The sequence below is a fragment of the Eptatretus burgeri genome, chromosome 4 (assembly GCF_056783735.1).
Source record: "Eptatretus burgeri isolate ZD-2024b chromosome 4, Ebu_testis_v1, whole genome shotgun sequence".
In the NCBI taxonomy this organism is placed as follows: Eukaryota; Metazoa; Chordata; class Myxini; order Myxiniformes; family Myxinidae; genus Eptatretus; species Eptatretus burgeri.
In genome coordinates, this window is record NC_140964.1 from 69,055,976 (window position 1) to 69,073,830 (window position 17,855).

General features: G+C 41.4%; 1 protein-coding gene across 2 annotated transcripts in view; it reads right to left on the reverse strand.

Annotated features, from left to right (window-relative positions):
• LOC147028293 (uncharacterized) overlaps positions 1–17,855 on the reverse strand; it is a 70,848-nt gene that overhangs the window by 40,662 nt on the left and 12,331 nt on the right. For both annotated transcript variants that reach the window (XM_085878566.1, XM_085878565.1), the window contains exons 2-4: positions 17,653–17,706; positions 17,288–17,427; positions 1,334–1,411 (exon numbers count right to left, since the gene is read on the reverse strand). In XM_085878566.1, the coding sequence (XP_085734692.1) occupies positions 1,334–1,411; positions 17,288–17,427; positions 17,653–17,674 (240 nt within the window). In that variant the 5' untranslated portion in view covers positions 17,675–17,706. The remainder of the gene's footprint in view (positions 1–1,333; positions 1,412–17,287; positions 17,428–17,652; positions 17,707–17,855) is intronic.

The following is a 17,855-nucleotide window of genomic DNA, read 5'->3' on the forward strand; positions in this document are numbered from 1 at the left end:
TATTATTAATATTATGCAATAATCATGTAACAAAAAGGGCAAGGCAGCAATTTCCTTTCACTAGTACATTTTGTGTTGCTATGGGCCATCTCTTCAAGCTGCAGATTTGAGTCAATCCATCTCGCTGTCAACAATCTCTGGACAAATGGTTGACCAAATCGCATCTCGTCCACTTTCCCAAAGTCAAGCTGGCCATGGATCTATAAAAAAAAAACTTGTGCTTCTACTCTCCCAGCATCTCCTCCCATCCTTCACTTAATGAACGATGACTGCCCATCACCATCTGCTATCCACCCTTGTGAATGTCCAATGGAATGCAATTTACTTGTTTTTTTATTTGTTTATTTTAAAACCAAATATAATGAAACAAAACGAATTTCCCGTTTTGGCCAAACACATTACTAGTCACTCCAAATATATGTTTGTACCACAGTAAAGTCCAAAGTGAAGTCCCATTTTGAAAAATGAATCAAAGCACATGCCAGGCTCTGTGTCCTTGGTAACCCCCAGCCTCGAAATATGCAGAGATGATTGCGACAAACGGTCCAGTCAACAAATACTCTGACAGGCACACAAACAGCAGATGGGAAACAAAACACAGATCAACTAACAGATATAAAAGGACAATTTTATCTGCCAGGAAACAAAAATAATTTTTTTTACAAGGACAGTCAACTCTTACATCATGGTGAGAATGTGAAATGTTTCTAATTTCTAATCCTTTCATTTCACATTCATCTCCTTCATTATTTCATTGTCACATCAGGGAGAAGCTTGTACATAAATTAATATAGAATTGGCGTTAAGAGTTTATTAAGGCCTGGTGTTGGCTTAATGATCAAGGTGGCAAGCTTAAGATCTTAGGGTCTTGAGTTGTACCCTTAACGTTTTGCTGAATTAACACCAGGTGGGTTGACTCAGCCTGCCATCCTTTCAAGGTCGGCAAAAATGAGTCCCAGCTTCCTGGTAACGAGGGACATTGCATCAGCAGCATAGCTGCCCCTCCAACCCCATGCCCCACCCCCCCCCCCCAAGAAAATGATGCAGCCAAGCTGCCACAGGCTGCAGAGGAATAAATGAAAGTTTATCTGACATCAGTGCATTTCTATGTGAATCACAAGGATTTTTGCAAATGAAAAAAAACATTGTGTCAAACAGTACCCCATCCCACTGATTCTCTGTTGATTATTCATTGCGTCATACAGCAGCTGTGTAATTCTCTGCTGATCTGGATGTGATTAGATGCTGGTCTGAGAAATGGAGCATGTCTTCACAATCATGAAAAATCTCACTCTCACGCAATCATTCCAGAAGGATCATCAAATAAACCCACCTTTCTATTTCCATGGTCAGTCCTTAAAGAGGGTCGGTCCCTTGAACTTCTCAGCCTCACCTTCAGACATGACTTCTCCTGGGCCAACCACAAAAAAAAGTTTCAACATTTTAAATTTTTCTTTGCCGAAAACACTTCGCGACACTCAATAATGAACCCCTGAAAGTTTGACAAAGATCCTTTGGCCATCCATGAGGAAAATGTGTGTGTGTGTGTGTGTGTGTGTGTGTGTGTGTGTGTGTGTGTGTGTGTGTGTGTGTGTGTGTGTGTGTGTGTGTGTGTGTGTGTGTGTGTGTGTGTGTGTGTGTGTGTGTGTGTGTGTGTGTGTGTGTGTGTGTGTGTGTGTGTTGGAAATCTAAACCTATAAAAGGCAAAATGTCTCTCTTTCTCTTTGTTTGTATGTGTTCTGTGCACAGGCGCATCTTTGAAGTTACAAACTCCAAACTTGGGGTACAAATAAAACTTTGTGTGAGGAGGTAACATCGGCTATGTGGCCGAGGCCTCAAGTGGGGATGTGGGGAGGGTAAATTCTCAATGTAAATATGTATCATGTAGCGCCACCTGGTGGTGGTGGCAGAGGGTATCGCAATTTCCTATTTTACCTGGGCAACGCTGAGGTTAAAGCACTCTTCACATGGGTAAGTTTGTCCTCCTTCCCTTCTCTCCACACCCTCCTCCCCCCCTCCCCCAATATAGTTTCACCTGCCTGTGGGGGTCAGGAGAGCTCTGTTGACTGAGAAGGAGTCAGGAGAGTCAGCGAGGGGGGAAGGGGGGCAGGAGAGCTCTGTGGATTGAGAAGAGGGCAGGAGAGCCGGTGGGGCAGTGGGGGTGTCTGGTGAAAGTAAAGTTGATGCCAGTTTGTGTTTATATAAAACTAGAAAGCGCCCGCCCATCCTGTCCCCACAAAGCCCATCCACACCTGCTTTAGGAAAAATAAAATTAGGTGGTACAAGGAGCAAGGAGGGGGACATTGTTAATGGGATATTCATCACAGCCTTTTTAGATGCTGAACAGGGAATGATACACAACACACGAAGAGGAAGATCAAAATAAAGATGCAAAATGCAAAGCCGTTTTTTATTTAGTATGCTTCTTCTTGAGACATATTCATGGACGGACTTCAGACGGAAATTAAAATTGAGCTCCAATTAGCCAATCAATTAATCAGTCTTTGTGACTGGTTACAAAGTGTTACTCATTCACGTTTCTCTTCCCACGCAATGCTGGGTAAATATGCTCATAAATATAGATAACAAGAAAATATAGTTGAACAGAATTGCGTGTATTAAACCCCCAGCTTGATGGAGCAGCAAGGCACAGATCACATCCCATATCAGCCAAAGCTGCAGAAAATGAGCAACAATGGCCATATGCCATGACATGTTCAAGGCTCATGTGTACAAGCTTTTTGTGTACATGTCGTCATATAGTTTATATATATATTTTTGTACACCATACAGGATGACCCAAAAAAGACAGAACCCAACTATTTAATATAAAATCCCCATTTATCACTCAAATGGCACAATGTTTGGCACAGATTACCTTGTATCAGCCAGGACCAACTGCGCTTAAAAGGGCTTAAATGGACATGCGCCAAATGTTTGCCACGATGCTGCAAGCAAACTTGGATTTGATTGGCAAAATGGTTGATCACTCTGATGCATTCTATTGTTGGAATTCAGCGAATTTTAGCAATAATTGTTGCTAGTATTCACAGTTCTTTGATTCAACAAACACCATCAACTTCAAGGGATTGTAGCTTTCCCTTGTTGACGTTGTCCTTCAGATAGCCCCAAAGATAGAAAGCTGGTGATGCCATATCTAATGCGTGTGGACCCATTCAACAGCAAGTCTTCGACTGTCACCAAAGTGTGTGTTGAGCCAGTTCAGTGAATCATTTGAAGTGTGTGGAGTGGCTCCATCCTGTTGAAACCATTGTTCCTCTGTGGAAACGCCTTTGTGACTGCCATGGACCCCTGTGACATCCTCAAACCAGAAAGGACCGAAGATTCCATGTTTACTGATTGCGACCCAGTAAGTGCATTTTTCTGAGTGGAGAGATCACTCAAGCACTAGATCAGGGGGGTAATGATCCTCAGAATACACAATCCTTGGAGTTGACTTGCCCAGAAATAAGAAAATGGGTCTCATCATAAAACCAGACATTGGCAAGAAAGTTTTTCTTCAATCTTGGCTGGAAACCACTGTCACATTGTCACTCTTTTCTGTATATGGGCTGCAGTCAGTTTGGAAACCACTGTCACATTGTCACTCTTTTCTGTATATGGGCTGCAGTCAGTTTGTGTTTAATCTGATTTCTGTATGGATACAGTTTCACATCGTGGATGAGAATTCTTCTCACTGATTCAGGTGAACTTTCAAGCTCTTGGCTCCGAGACCTGAGAGATTTATTTGGTTTTCTGCCCACTGAATCACAAACAAGGTCAATGTTCTCAGGAGACCTTACATCTTGAGGACATCCCAAATGTTGTCCTCCAGCACTTTCCTGTTGAGATTTGTGACTGTGCCTCTGTATTTTAACCTTTTGACCCAGGCAAATATCCATGACTTGCAGAGCACAATGTAAGTTCCAAACTAAAATTTAAACGAGATTTGAGTCTTCTTGTCGGAATCCGTTTTTAGAAAAATCTCTACAGAATAAGTATTTTGCTAAATTGTCCATGGCATCTTTTAAAATGGAATAATCATTTCCAATTTTCGTAGTTTGTCATATGGTCCACTCTTCTTCAATCACCTGCAAAACCAAGAGTTTTTCATGAGGAAGATGGAAGATATTGGATAAAATGTGAGTTCCGTTTTTTGGGGTTCAACATGTATATGTTTGAGTGTTATGGAAGAGCAAGAGCAGAATGGAATGGAACAAAATGGAAAGGGGGAAACAACAACAGCAGAGTAGAAAGGAAAGTGAGAGTGAGATCAAGGGGAGGGGGAGAAGGACACAGAGCAGTGAACGAGCTGCACATGAGCTGAACGAAACACAGCAAGAAGAGGAAGGGGAAAGCGGGGATGAAACAGAAAGGAACAAACCATCCGACAACTAACAAACGAAAAGAGGTGAGGGAGAGGAGAAAAACCAAAATAACCTGTAAAAGGGCAATGCTTTCGAATGAGGTCATTTTGGGAAGAAGAAATGAAGAGTATGGATGTGGGATGACCTGAGGTTGTGATGAGCCATTCAGCTAATTGGCAGATGTCTGACACCTGCACACAGGATGTACATCAAACTTGTTGGTGTCAGCTTGAGCATGCAAACACAGTCCAGTGGTCTTCCACTTGAATTCTCATCTGTGGCACATCGCTCCACAAGCAGCAATGACATGGATATTACAGTTAGTGAAGCAGCTAGCACACTGCTTGCCACCAGACTCGGTGGTGTAATGGTTAGACTGTCAGCTCTGAGTCTGGCAGGTCGGCCATTTGTACCCCGGTCATACCAAAGACTTAGAAAAGGTGCATGTTTCTTCCTTGTTTGACACAGCCTTTGGAAACGGTAGAGCACAGACACACAACCACAGTTTGGCATCCATTGTGCAGGCCCGATGGGCCGAATGGCCTCGTCCTGCATTGAAGTTCCTTGAAAGAGAACTCATATTTAATGCACATTGGTCATCTGTTTTGCAGGTGGTCGGATCAAGCACTATATTCACTCAATATCAGTGTCTTTGATGTCTACCAAAAAATTGCAACTTTGATTTTGTAAGTATGAAAAACCCAAAAATCCATCAGTGTTACATCCAGGAGGTTGCAAGTTTTAACCAATAAAATGGGGCATCACGCTTGACAGACAGTTAGTGTGCCCAATGAATTGCAAGATCTAAATTGGTGCAACATAATTGCATTCCACAAGTTTATATCATGTGTGAAAGACACTTCCATATTCGGAACAATGCAGGAAGATCTTGGGTGGTGTATCACACACAAAATCAATATTTCCGAGCAGAACAAAAAGGATAAAAATATCGTTATGGTGTTTTTCTTTTAAAGTCTGAAAAATCAAAGAAGAAAAATTAACAGGTAAGAAAAGCAAATCAACTGAAATCAAGAACGGTCATTTGGATCATCATGCTTACATCAAACACTACAATATTTTAGTCAATGTGATTAAAAACAGAATGGTGAATCGCTGGAACACCTTCGTGCAGAGACCGCATTGGACATGCCACATTGTAGAGTAAACGCGACAGGTATCTCATAGAATGCAAAAATGGTGTTGACGACCACACCAAATCACAATTATGAAAAATGAATGGGGTGGATCAAAAAAGGAATATTTCCGACAGATGATGATCGGTATCAAATGTGGAGTTTAAATCATGGGAAACATCGCCTTCTGCTGGAAAATATCTATAAGCGTACTTAATACAAACCAAGCAAAGACAAGTGAGCTTTTCACGATGAAACTTGGGCACACACCTTCTTTACTTGTGCACAGTGATCATACGGACACAATATATATATATATATATATATATATATATATATATATATATATATATATATATATATACATATATACATGTGTATATATATATACATATACATATATACATGTGTATATATATATATATATATACATATACATATATATATATATATATACATATATACATATACATATATATATATATATACATATATACATATACATGTGTATATATACATATACATGTGTATATATACATATACATGTGTATATATATATATATATATATTGTTGTGGTTGACCAAATTCGCAAACCACCATTCAGGTCCCTTAGGTGAGATATCTCGGTAAGTATATGTGTAGTTAGGCCCAAACCCGTTGTCTCGAGGGAATAAATGTCATTCATGAGGGCTGCGACCCTTCAGGATAGCCGTTTTTCTTTTACTATCTTTATTTTGGACCAACCGCCATTATTACCACCACCAACCACGTCTCAACAGCCATCACACAACAACCACCAACCACAACGCGGCCATCACAACAACAACCACCAACCACAACGCCGCTTCACCACAACTGCCACGACCTTTACCGTCACAACTCGCCACCATCGCATCACCGTCATCTCGCGCCACTCGTGGGCGCCGATACTGGACTCGTGCAGGGCACGCACCGAGCAGCGTGTTCAAAAGCATCGCGGACTTTCCGCAGAAAAACGGATCAAAAACGACTCACGCCCACTTTTGTTCCGTCCAATCGGTGAGCGAGGGGCGGTTTGGCCCCGCCTCCAGGGCGTTGGAGGGCGGTCGCTATATGCAAATTCATGGATCAAAAAGCATTCACGCCCACTTTTCCTCGGGCCAATGGGGAGCGAGGTGAAAGGTCGGAGGCAGAGGGTCAAAGATGAAAGAGCGAAGCCACGGGGCTTATAAAAACGACTGCGTTCGTCAGACGAGTTCAGTTGGAAGTGGAGAAGAGAGCAGTTCGCAGTTAGCAGTTCGCAGTTGGGAGTTCGCGGAGTCGGAGTGAAGAGGACGGAGCTGTGGAGAGGCGGCGGCGGCGAAGGCGGACGAGGGGGTGCTCGCGTCGGATTCGGGGAACTGCGGAAGGAGAGGCCGGCGGCGCGACCGAGGTCGTGGTGGAGACGCTCGTCGCGGGACCCGAGATTTTGTGAAATCCTCCTTTCCCCGAGCATCAGCAACCCCCTCCTGTTTCCCCCCGCGCTGAGATAGTGCGACAAAAGGGGGCCCCCTTCCCACCCCCTACCAGACACTGTCCGCGAGGCCCGCGGAGTTGGGGCACCACCGCCACTTCGCGTCTCATCATCAGACGGGTAGGCCCGACACGGTCTCGGCCCCAGGCCCGCCTACCCCCCTCATCCTGGAGGGTGGTTCTCTTTTCTTTTGCTTTGGGAATATGTGTTGTCGGCGCCGTCTGTGAAGTAAAATTGTATAAGTGTTGCCGAGTGCCCGGTAGTCGGATAGATCTGCATTGTTGCATTTGCTTTTTGTCTTCTTCTTTTACATGTGCTTTTGGTGGAATTGTATATGTGTGCTTCCCGTGTGCCGCGAAATAAATGTGCTTATTGTTGAACTGTTTTCCCGCTTCGCTTCGTCATTTCTTTCATTGAATCCCCATCTTGCTTCACGTAAAGGGTTGGTCGTGGGCTAAGACGCCCGATAATTAATCGAACAGTCGAGGCCGACGAATAACACCGCTCGGTTATCCCGATAGTACGGAACGGGTCGCTTAAGTGGCCCGTGTCCGAAGTCGACCTGCGGCGAGGAGCGATCGCCCGGTCTACCCTCCGTGTGGGTACTTAGGTCGGTCGAATTTGGCGAGCAACCCTATCCCACGCGGGGGCCGATTGGCTCGATCGCGGTGAGACCGAAAGGTCCACCCGTGACTGGTTCCCGGCGTTAGTCCGAGAGGGTCACGACTGGATTGTCCGTCCGGTGGGCGACGTGCCGCGATTCGAGTTACGTGGCCATTTGCACGCCGGCGGGCGCGAATCCACAACAATATGTATATATATATATATATATATATATATATATATATATATATATATATATATATATATATATATATATATATACATATATATATATATATATATATATATATATATATATATATATATATATATATATATATATATATATATATATATATATATATATACATATACATATATATATATATATATATATATATATATATATATATATATATATATATATATATATATATACATATATATATATATATATATATATATATATATATATATATATATACATATATATATATATATATATATATATATATATATATACATATATATATATATATATATATATATATACATATATATATATATATATATACATATATATATATATATATATATATATATACATATATATATATATATATATATATATATATATATATATATATATATATATATATATATATATACATATATATATATATATATATATATATATACATATATACATATATATATATATACATATATATATATATATATATACATATATATATATATATATATATATACATATATATATATATATATATATATATATACATATATATATATATATATATATATACATATATATATATATATATATATATATATATATATATATATATATATATATATACATATATATATATATATATATATATATATATATATATATATATATATATATATATATATATATATATATACATATATATATATATATATACATATATATACATATATATATATATATATATATATATATATATATATATATATATATATATATACACACACACAAGGTGTGTTCAAAAAGTATCCAACCTTAATTTTTCGTGCGTAAACAAATGAAGCTAGGGAGGCGTTGTTTGGTGCACGTATGTAGGTGATCCTAATCCGTATGCGTGAATATTTCCCCGCCTGCAGAAGCTGTCAGTCGCCGACAGACCGCCGATGAGTGAGGAAGTGTAAGTGAGCGCCGTCGGATTTTCGTTTTTGACAAAATGACGGAAAAACTTGAACAACGCTACTTCATCAAATTTTGTGTAAAGCTTGGCGATTCCCAAGTGTAAACGGTCCGCAAGATTCAACAGGCCTTTGGGAATGAAGCAATGGCACCACACAGATAAAAGAGTGGTACAACCGCTTCAAATATGGTCGCACATCAGTGGAAAGTGAAGCACGTTCTGGTAGGCCCTCAACATCCCGAAATGAGATCGTCATTGACCAAGTGAGGACGCTGCTGATGCAGGATCGTCGAATCACGATCAGAGAACTTGCAGACAAGGTGGGCGTCAGCATTGGATCCGTTCATTCCATTGTGACTGAGGATTTGGGCTTTCGGAGAATCTCAGCGAAGTTCGTGCCAAAGCTGTTAACGATCGAGCAGAAGCAACTCCGTTTGGAGATCGCACAGGACATGCTGGAGACTGTGAACAGCGATTCCAACTTCTTCAACACAGTGATCAGTGGCGATGAGACCACAGTGATCCGTCATTTTGTCAAAAACGAAAATCCGACGGCGCTCGGTTACACTTCCTCAATCATCGGCGGTCTGTCGGTGACTGACAGCTTCTGCAGGCGGGAAAATATTCACGCATACGGATTAGGATCGCCCACATACGTGCACCAAACCACGCCTCCCTCGCTTCATTTGTTTATGCACGAAAAATTAAGGTTGGATACTTTTTGAACACACCTCGTATATATATACTTACATGTGTTGAGGGGTTGTAATGGTTAGTCCATCTGCTCTGAATCTGGGAGGTCAGTGGTTCAAACCCTGGCCGAGTTTTATGCCTGAAGATATTGTGAAAATATATGTTACAAAATGTTACATCTATTACTTTCTGATGATCTAATGCAATTTAATTCCAGGCTATAAGACAACAAAAGGTGAAAAATTTGAAAGGGGCTGTAGACTTTCTCTAGGCACTGCACTTAAAAATCATTCTGGGGACTATTACTCCAAATGAACTGCAAGTGGAAGCTGTCAGAGGTTCAGTAAAGATTCTGAAAAGAACCCTTGGAGCGAGGCTATGAGAACAAAATTTCACAGTTTGGTTCATGAATCATGATCCTTTACAAAAAATAGGTGGTGGAGATTTTGAGTTCTGGGAAAACTCCCTCCCACCTCCTGAAACCCACAAATGGAGATAACAACCACTGGGAGAAAACATAAAGTCCATCCACTTTCAGTGGCAGAGGTAATGATAAATCCAACCAAAGAAAAAGACAAGATCGAACAAAAGGAATCCCTACTGTCGAGTGGCTTGCCCAAGAATAAGACACTGCCAGGAAGCTGCTGGCCCTTTGGGATCTCCCTGAGGGGTAAGTCAACTATCAAAGATCATGGCCAACATGGCCCGCAAGCCCACCTGCAGGGTCTCACCCACAACCTTTCTGAGCTTGGAGCATCCCCAACCTTTCTGAGTCTGGGCAGAAAGCTCACAGCTAAACATAACTGCCATCCACACCTTCGTGAGGAATTGCCATTGGCGGGAACCCCACCCCCCCTTTCTTTACAGCAAAGCCTGGCTGCCTTTACCACTCCAGGAAGGACTTTATGGCACATCTGACCAACCGTTATTTCCAGCACCTAGCCCTGTCACCCGCAGGTGGTCACTGAGCCTGTACCTCCAGAGGCAGGATAAAGCAATGCCCTAGATCTTCCCAGATCCATCCACTATTTCAATTAAGCTTCTCTGGCCGATGCGAGCCACAAGATAGATTTGACAACATTAACTATCCTCCAGGCTCACCTCCATTTGAGGCAGGGCACTGTATGTGGACTAAGTCCACAGTACACAAAGACATCTCATCCGTTCATCCCCAGCCAAGGCACATAAAGCTGAAGGGGACTGGCCGCAAGCGACCTGACACTTCTGGCAACAGGGCAGTCTCAAAGGACATGCCGGACAGTTTCCTCCTCTATTTACAAAGGTCAAGGACACTGGACAGAGTGTTCAGGCTCTGGTTAAAAAAACCATCTTGACCAGACACACATCGGCAGCCTGCCACACGACATCCTTATGGTCGTTAGCAAGACAAGGAGCCAAAACATTTCACCATACCTTAAACGTGGTATGTGCTCACAAACAATCTGCACCTATTTTCCTGCAGTTGAGGGCACCCACCAAGAATGTGCATCAGCATGCAGCACCTCAATATGATGCAGATGGTCTGGGACCTCTAACAACTGCCAGCCATTCTGTCGGCGGATCAGCAGGCCCTGCTCTCGGGTCCCTCAAACGAGTCAGCAGGCCACTCAAACATCCGAAAATATCATGGGCATGACTCCGAAAAGGGCCAAAACAATGGGAGGGCCACCTTTTCCATCTCCTAATGAGCAGCCCTCGGAAAAGAAAAAAACCTCCAGGCGATGTGTGCCCTCCGACACAATTAACTCCATAACAGTACATGCAAATGCAGACACCAAGCATGTACGAACATACTTACGAATCTATGAACACAGGAGTGGAGACACCCTTCTCTCCCAAGATCAGGCTCATTTTTATCTCACCTGGACTTTAGGCCGGTGAGCTTATGCAATCGAGCAGTGTCCATGAGTGAGGAGGAGAGTGAGTTCGTCAGTCAGTCAGTCAGTCCGTAAACACTTCAGTCATTTTGGCTTGAACCAAATACACGATTTTGATGAAACTTGGCCACAAGCTTCATATCTGATGCCCAACAAAGTTGCGTTGACCACATCAAAATCTGTGCTCATTGAGAGGATTATTGGGGGGGGAGTTTGACCCCCCCCCCCCAAAATATGTCTGCTTTATTCTCCGAAACTAGACACACAATTTCGATGAAACTTGACCACAGCCTTCATCACCCGTGATGTACCAAAGTTTGTTCACGGCATTTTAAAAAAATCCGGGCCATTAAAAAAAATTGAAAACCCCCCTGACCCACATATTTACATTTTCCTCTTCACATGGCACCACACCGCACCTCATGGAACCTCCTTAGACCATGCACCTTGGACACCTTCAGTTTTCTTGGGTTGCATTGGTCTGTCGACCAGCAAGGTAGCAAAAGAGGTTAACAACACATCAAGCTTTTCCTGATCTCTCTTTGCTCTCTAACTTTCCTCAGGATCTGTGTCTGATGGCACCTGTTATGTTGGTAACAGAATAAGGTTGTAGAATTTTAGTATTGGGATAACTCTGCACTATGTCTCTTGTGTTTTGTATTTTTTGTATGTGTATTTTCTTTTTCCACACCTCATCAATTTTTGCATTCCCCTGCTGTACATACAGTCTTGCTTTGTATTAAAACCTTACATTGTACCAAATGCCTTTCTTCACCCTCGCTTCATAAATAAATTGCTCTCATTGTGAATGCACCCAGTTCGTCCTGTCTTTTCCTCAATTGGTCCAGCGTAGTCCGCATGTAGTTAGCCAGGATTTTCTGCCCTACATGATTTCCTCTTGATTAGCTGATGCATACTCACAGCTCCGCTCAGCTGCACCTGATCCGGTAAGTTAACTAGAGTATGCATCAAGGGCATGAGACCCCCTTGATGCAGTCATCCACACGTAAGGTATCATGTGATGGAGTGCAACCCTGCCGGATTGGCAGTATCAATCGGCGCTCATGGTTGCTTCACAACCTGCTGGAGCACTAAGATATTTGTGCCCGGTGGCCTCAGGACCAGATGTTAAGAAGGAACTTGAGCGCTTCCCCTCATGGCGAAACTCAAACCATGGGTCAGTAACAATATATTGTTTGTTTGTTTCTGGGGCCACAAGAGAATTTAAACTAAATTTTTGCATCTATTACTATAAGGAGAAGTGTGTGTGTGTGTGTGTGTGTGTGTGTGTGTGTGTGTGTGTGTGTGTGTGTGTGTGTGTGTGTGTGTGTGTGTGTGTGTGTGTGTGTGTGTGTGTGTGTGTGTGTGATCTACAGCCACCGCTTGTTTGTATTAACAGGAAACGGTAGAAACTCGACACCTCTTATCCACGGATATCTCTCGAATACAGATATTGATACGGATATTGAAAGTTTTTGCTCAGCTTCATGTTCAAAAAAGATCGTTCACCAGAACAGTTGGTGATCAATCGTGTGAGATAGACCTTCAAAGCAATTTCTTTGTTGGAAAAAGTAACCTGAGCATTGTTGTCAAGTTTGGCAATTTCCATAAACCAGGATTTTTCACCCGTCGCTTTGCTTACGGATTTAATCAGAAGACAGCATGTCATATTTCACAAACATTCTACTGTATTTATAATGTCTTCCACACCAGGAAACTGTTGTTTGTTTCACACAGGCTTTAACCAAACTCCACACTGCCACAGCATGTCAACCCACCTATTTGCCGTCTTCCTTCTCTCCTTAATTCACCCTCTCTCTTCATTCCTTACCACATTAATTAAATCCTTCATATGATTTCCCTTACACATGAAGACCGTACTATTCACTCGATCATTTTCCCTAAGTCATCTTCTATCTGCTTGGAAATCAGCTAACATCACCTTCACCAACCATTCTTGCTGCTTATATATATGCCATGAGAAAAAAAAATCATGTCCACTTCACTGCAAAGCTCCATGTTGGATGCTTTGGTTTGAACTTCCACTTAAAATGAGTGAAATGAAACATTTCAAAAATTTCGAATTATTTTCAGATTTCAACATCAACATAATGCATATTCTCAAGCTGTTTGAACTTAATTTTATGTGCGAAGAAGATTATTTGAAATACTGGCTACCACCGGGTGGTACTACATGATACACATGTACAGACAGAGAGAGAGACAGAGAGACAGAGAGACAGAGAGACAGAGAGACAGAGAGACAGAGAGACAGAGAGACAGAGAGACAGAGAGACAGAGAGACAGAGAGACAGAGAGACAGAGAGAGAGAGAGAGAGAGAGAGAGAGAGAGAGAGAGAGAGAGAGAGAGAGAGAGAGAGAGACAGAGAGAGAGAGAGAGAGAGAGAGAGAGAGAGAGAGAGAGAGAGAGAGAGAGAGAATTGGACTCCTCTCCCAACCCTGAACCCAGATATGGCTACCCAGACAGAAACCACACTTGGGGTACCCTTCGGCAACATGCAAAATATGGTTGGATTTTGTCCAGTATTTTGTTTTTTTTAGTTTTTGAAGCATATATAAAGAAATAAACAAACAAATATACAAATTCACTTTTATAGTGGAGATTGCTTGAGACTCCAGTCTTCCTTTTTCTGGTCCAAAAAAAACAGAGAAGAATGACTGAAACTGAACGACCTCATCACCAAAGTTGATATGTATATCACGCTTGTCGAAGTCCGATAACATATTTGCAACAATTCCGATATGGAATCAAGGTTCATCGTAGGAAAGTTTATAAAGAATCCAAACAGATCACCAACTTTGCTGTAGGCTGCTGTCCGATCTTCGAGGCACACCAAAGCCTGTCGATACACTGCTAGAAGGCCATGTTGCAAAAAACCTCCTTTAGTGCCAGCTCAGCCTCAGCTTCTTCTGAATGACCACAGTCAAGTGGCTGCTGACACACACTACGATGATGATCTCGACGCCGTTCCACAACATATTCTTCTGTTCTTGAAATTCGCTTGCCAGCTTCTTCAAATTACATCAAATTTGTCATGTTGTTGCTGGATAAAGTCTTTAGGTGATTTTAAAACAACAACCGCAGCATCTAAATTGAGTTGCACTCTCTGCAAAGTTTTGCTGCTGTTGTTGAAGCGCTGCAAGATAAGATTCCAGAATTCTGCTAATATTCCTGTCTCGTTTACCCATTTGATCATATAATCATTGTGCAGTACTGCCAGGGTGCGATTTGAAAAATTCTCGGGGGGGTGGGGGGGGGGAGGAATTGACAGACATGGCTTTTTTTTCATTTGTTTGTTATTTCTGACTTTTATAACTTACAATCTATAAATAACAATCGTGACATAAAGTTGAAAAGTCACATTACAATTAAAAATGGCCTCCTGGTTATTTCCCCAACAGGCAGGGTGTAAGTGAGTGATTAAGGGGAAGGGACCATGCCCCCCATCCCTGAAGTGGGACATTCATGGGGAGCACAACTTAAGTTAACAGCGTGGTCCATATATTTCATGAAGAATTTGATCTCCATGTAATCATCGGTTTCTGACAAGATTTTAAAAGAAATGACCTGAATTTGAGGCAAAACTCCCCTCTTCAGACTCTTTATAGGGGATGGATCCAGATGGAGAGCACAACCCCATGAGACCTTGCTGTCCTGTGCCAAATTTGGTCCATATCGGTAAGGTAGTTTGGAAGATGTTTTAGTCAAATATTAACGGATGTACATACGGAGGGACATCCGGACCCACTCAATAAGCTTGTTTCAGAGAAATAACCTAACTATATCGCAAATACATTTCTCACACTGAAAAAAAAAAGTAATCCATATTATAAAGCAGAAGTGTTCATCTATCCATCCTCAAACTACTCTGTCAGTTTTGGGGCTAACCCTACAAAACCTTCTGTGGAAGGTTTTGGGGTCCCAGCCAGTTTCCTAAGGTGGGTTGGAGGTTTTACAAATTCCTCAATACAATTATGGTTTTGAGTTTTGATCCGTATGAAACTGCTCCCTATGCAGATGTAACGTTAGAACGGCGTTTATCTTTGTTTACTTCATGAGTGTTTGTCACAATGTATTTTGTTATATTAATTTGTGATTGGAATGATGCTGTTTGGGATGAAAATATGGTGAGATTGAGTTTAAAGGAAAATCGGGAAATGGTGTGAGGGTTTCCACCGGTGACATTCGTGGATTCGGCATTTGCAGTTTCACCATTGTCATCATGGACATGTTACCCACCTTTCTTCTGTTGGGGTCATCTGGATGATGTCCTGCTGATCTTATACTGTTTGCATGGTGAAAACTAGAGGGGGAGCACTCGGGAGAGTGCAAAACCTCCGCCGCCAATACTGCTGGGTCACTCAAGTGAACCTTATATCTTATTCATTAAATATGATGTCAACGTCAACAGTGCTGACAGAGTTATAGTTATTTTCTCCAACATTTTGGGGGGGGGGGCGGGGGATGGAAATCACTTAAAACATGTAAAAATGCAAAAAAAAAAATCGAAATTTTGTTGAAAAAAAACTTGCAAATTTTTTTTTCCTCTAACAATTTTTTTTTGGGGGGGTGGAAATCACTTAAAACATGTAGAAATGCAAAAAAAAAATTCCCTTTTTTTTTTGGGGGGGGGTAACAATTTTTTGGAGGGGTTGGAAATCACTTAAAACATATAAATATGCAAAAAAAAAATTTTCTCAATTTTTTTTTTGGGGGGGGTGGAAATCACTTAAAATATGTAGAAATGCAAAAAAAAATTTTTTTCTCTAACAATTTTTTTGGGGGGTTGGAAATCACTTAAAACATGTAGAAATGCAAAAAAAAATTCTCTTTTTTTGGGGGGGTTGGAAATCACTTAAAACATGTAGAAATGCAAAAAAAAATATTCTCCAACAATTTTTTTTGGGGGGGGGGTTGGAAATCACTTAAAACATGCAGAAATACAAAAAATAAAATTTTCCATTTTTTGGGGGGGGGTAAAAAAAATTTGGGGGGGGTTGGAAATCACTTAAAACATGTAGAAATGCAAAATATATATATTTGTTTTCTCTAACAATTTTTTTTGGGGGGGGGTCCAAGTCCAAAATTTAATGGCATGACCATACCTAACCCCCCACCAAGTTTCGTCGAAATCCGTCGAGGAGTTTTTCCGTAATACTGTTCACTAACAAACAAACAAACAGAAAGGGGTGAAAACAGAAACCTCCATCCATCTTAAAAAATGGCGGAGGTTAACAAGCTTTTAAAAAACAGTTCGTGCTCAAAAAGGATGCAGCGTCCATTTATCATTTTTAAATATCAGACGTTAAAATTTCTCTGATTCAATCATCATTAATACAAAATCTTTTGATTGAGGAGGGGGAGGGGTGGAGGAATAAATTTATCCTCCCCGGGGAAGGCAATTTCAAGTACATTGCCGAAGATAAAAAAAATAAAACAGAGCCAGGGAAATCCCCCACATTACCCCCCACCCCCATCCATCAAATCGCACCCCGAGTACTGCAACATTCTGGCTTCTCAAGACAGTCTGCTGACATCTCCAGCAAAATGTCCATGATATTATCATAGCCATTGACTAATGCTTGACAAGCATCTGCACAAGATGGACCAACTTGAGTCACATAGTACATTTGGCGTTGAAATGGAAAGGACCATTTTAAAACAAATCTTTTTCAGTTTCTCATACCACCCAATGAAGCCAGTGAAGAAAACATCTCGTGCTTGTACAAAGTCAAAAATCGCTACAGCCTCTCTGCACCAATTTGCAGCGTCCTTGCCAACAAGATTCAACGAATGTCCAAAGGAAGGCACATACAGTACTCCGCGAGTTCATCAAGGTTGCCTATTCCAGCCTGCATGTCCTTGTAATAACCAGACATGTTACTCACTTTGTCATAGCTTTGGCCATGGCATTCCTGTATGTCGAGGCGAACACCTTGAAGAAATGCCAGAAATGCGTTTGTCATTTCTTCTCCATTGTGCCTTGTTGACTCAGGAAAAGCTACAAAGCACTCCACAGGCTGATTTCCTGTGAGGTATCACAAAATGACAGAAAGTTGATTAATGTGAGCATTGTCTTCACATGAATCCACAGATATTGAATAGTGTTTTTCCATTTTAACTCGATTAATCGGAACATCCACATCTTTTTTGCCCATGATCTGAACCAGCCTTTGCCTTTGTAAGCTTTAGTTTGAATGTGCCAAGAATGCATCATGCTCCACAATGAATTCCAATAGACCAAGGTAGTTACCATTGTGTGCAGATCCAATCATTTCATCATCACCTCTGAGAGCCAGCACTCGCTCTGCAAGAAATGTTGTCACACAAACAAATGAATGCTTTACTACATTTTGCCAGTCGGTTGTCAACTCATCAATTTGATTCTGAGTAGCATGGTCAGTGTGACCTTCTATTTTTGCATACTTGGCTGCATATATGGAATGTACTCGATAG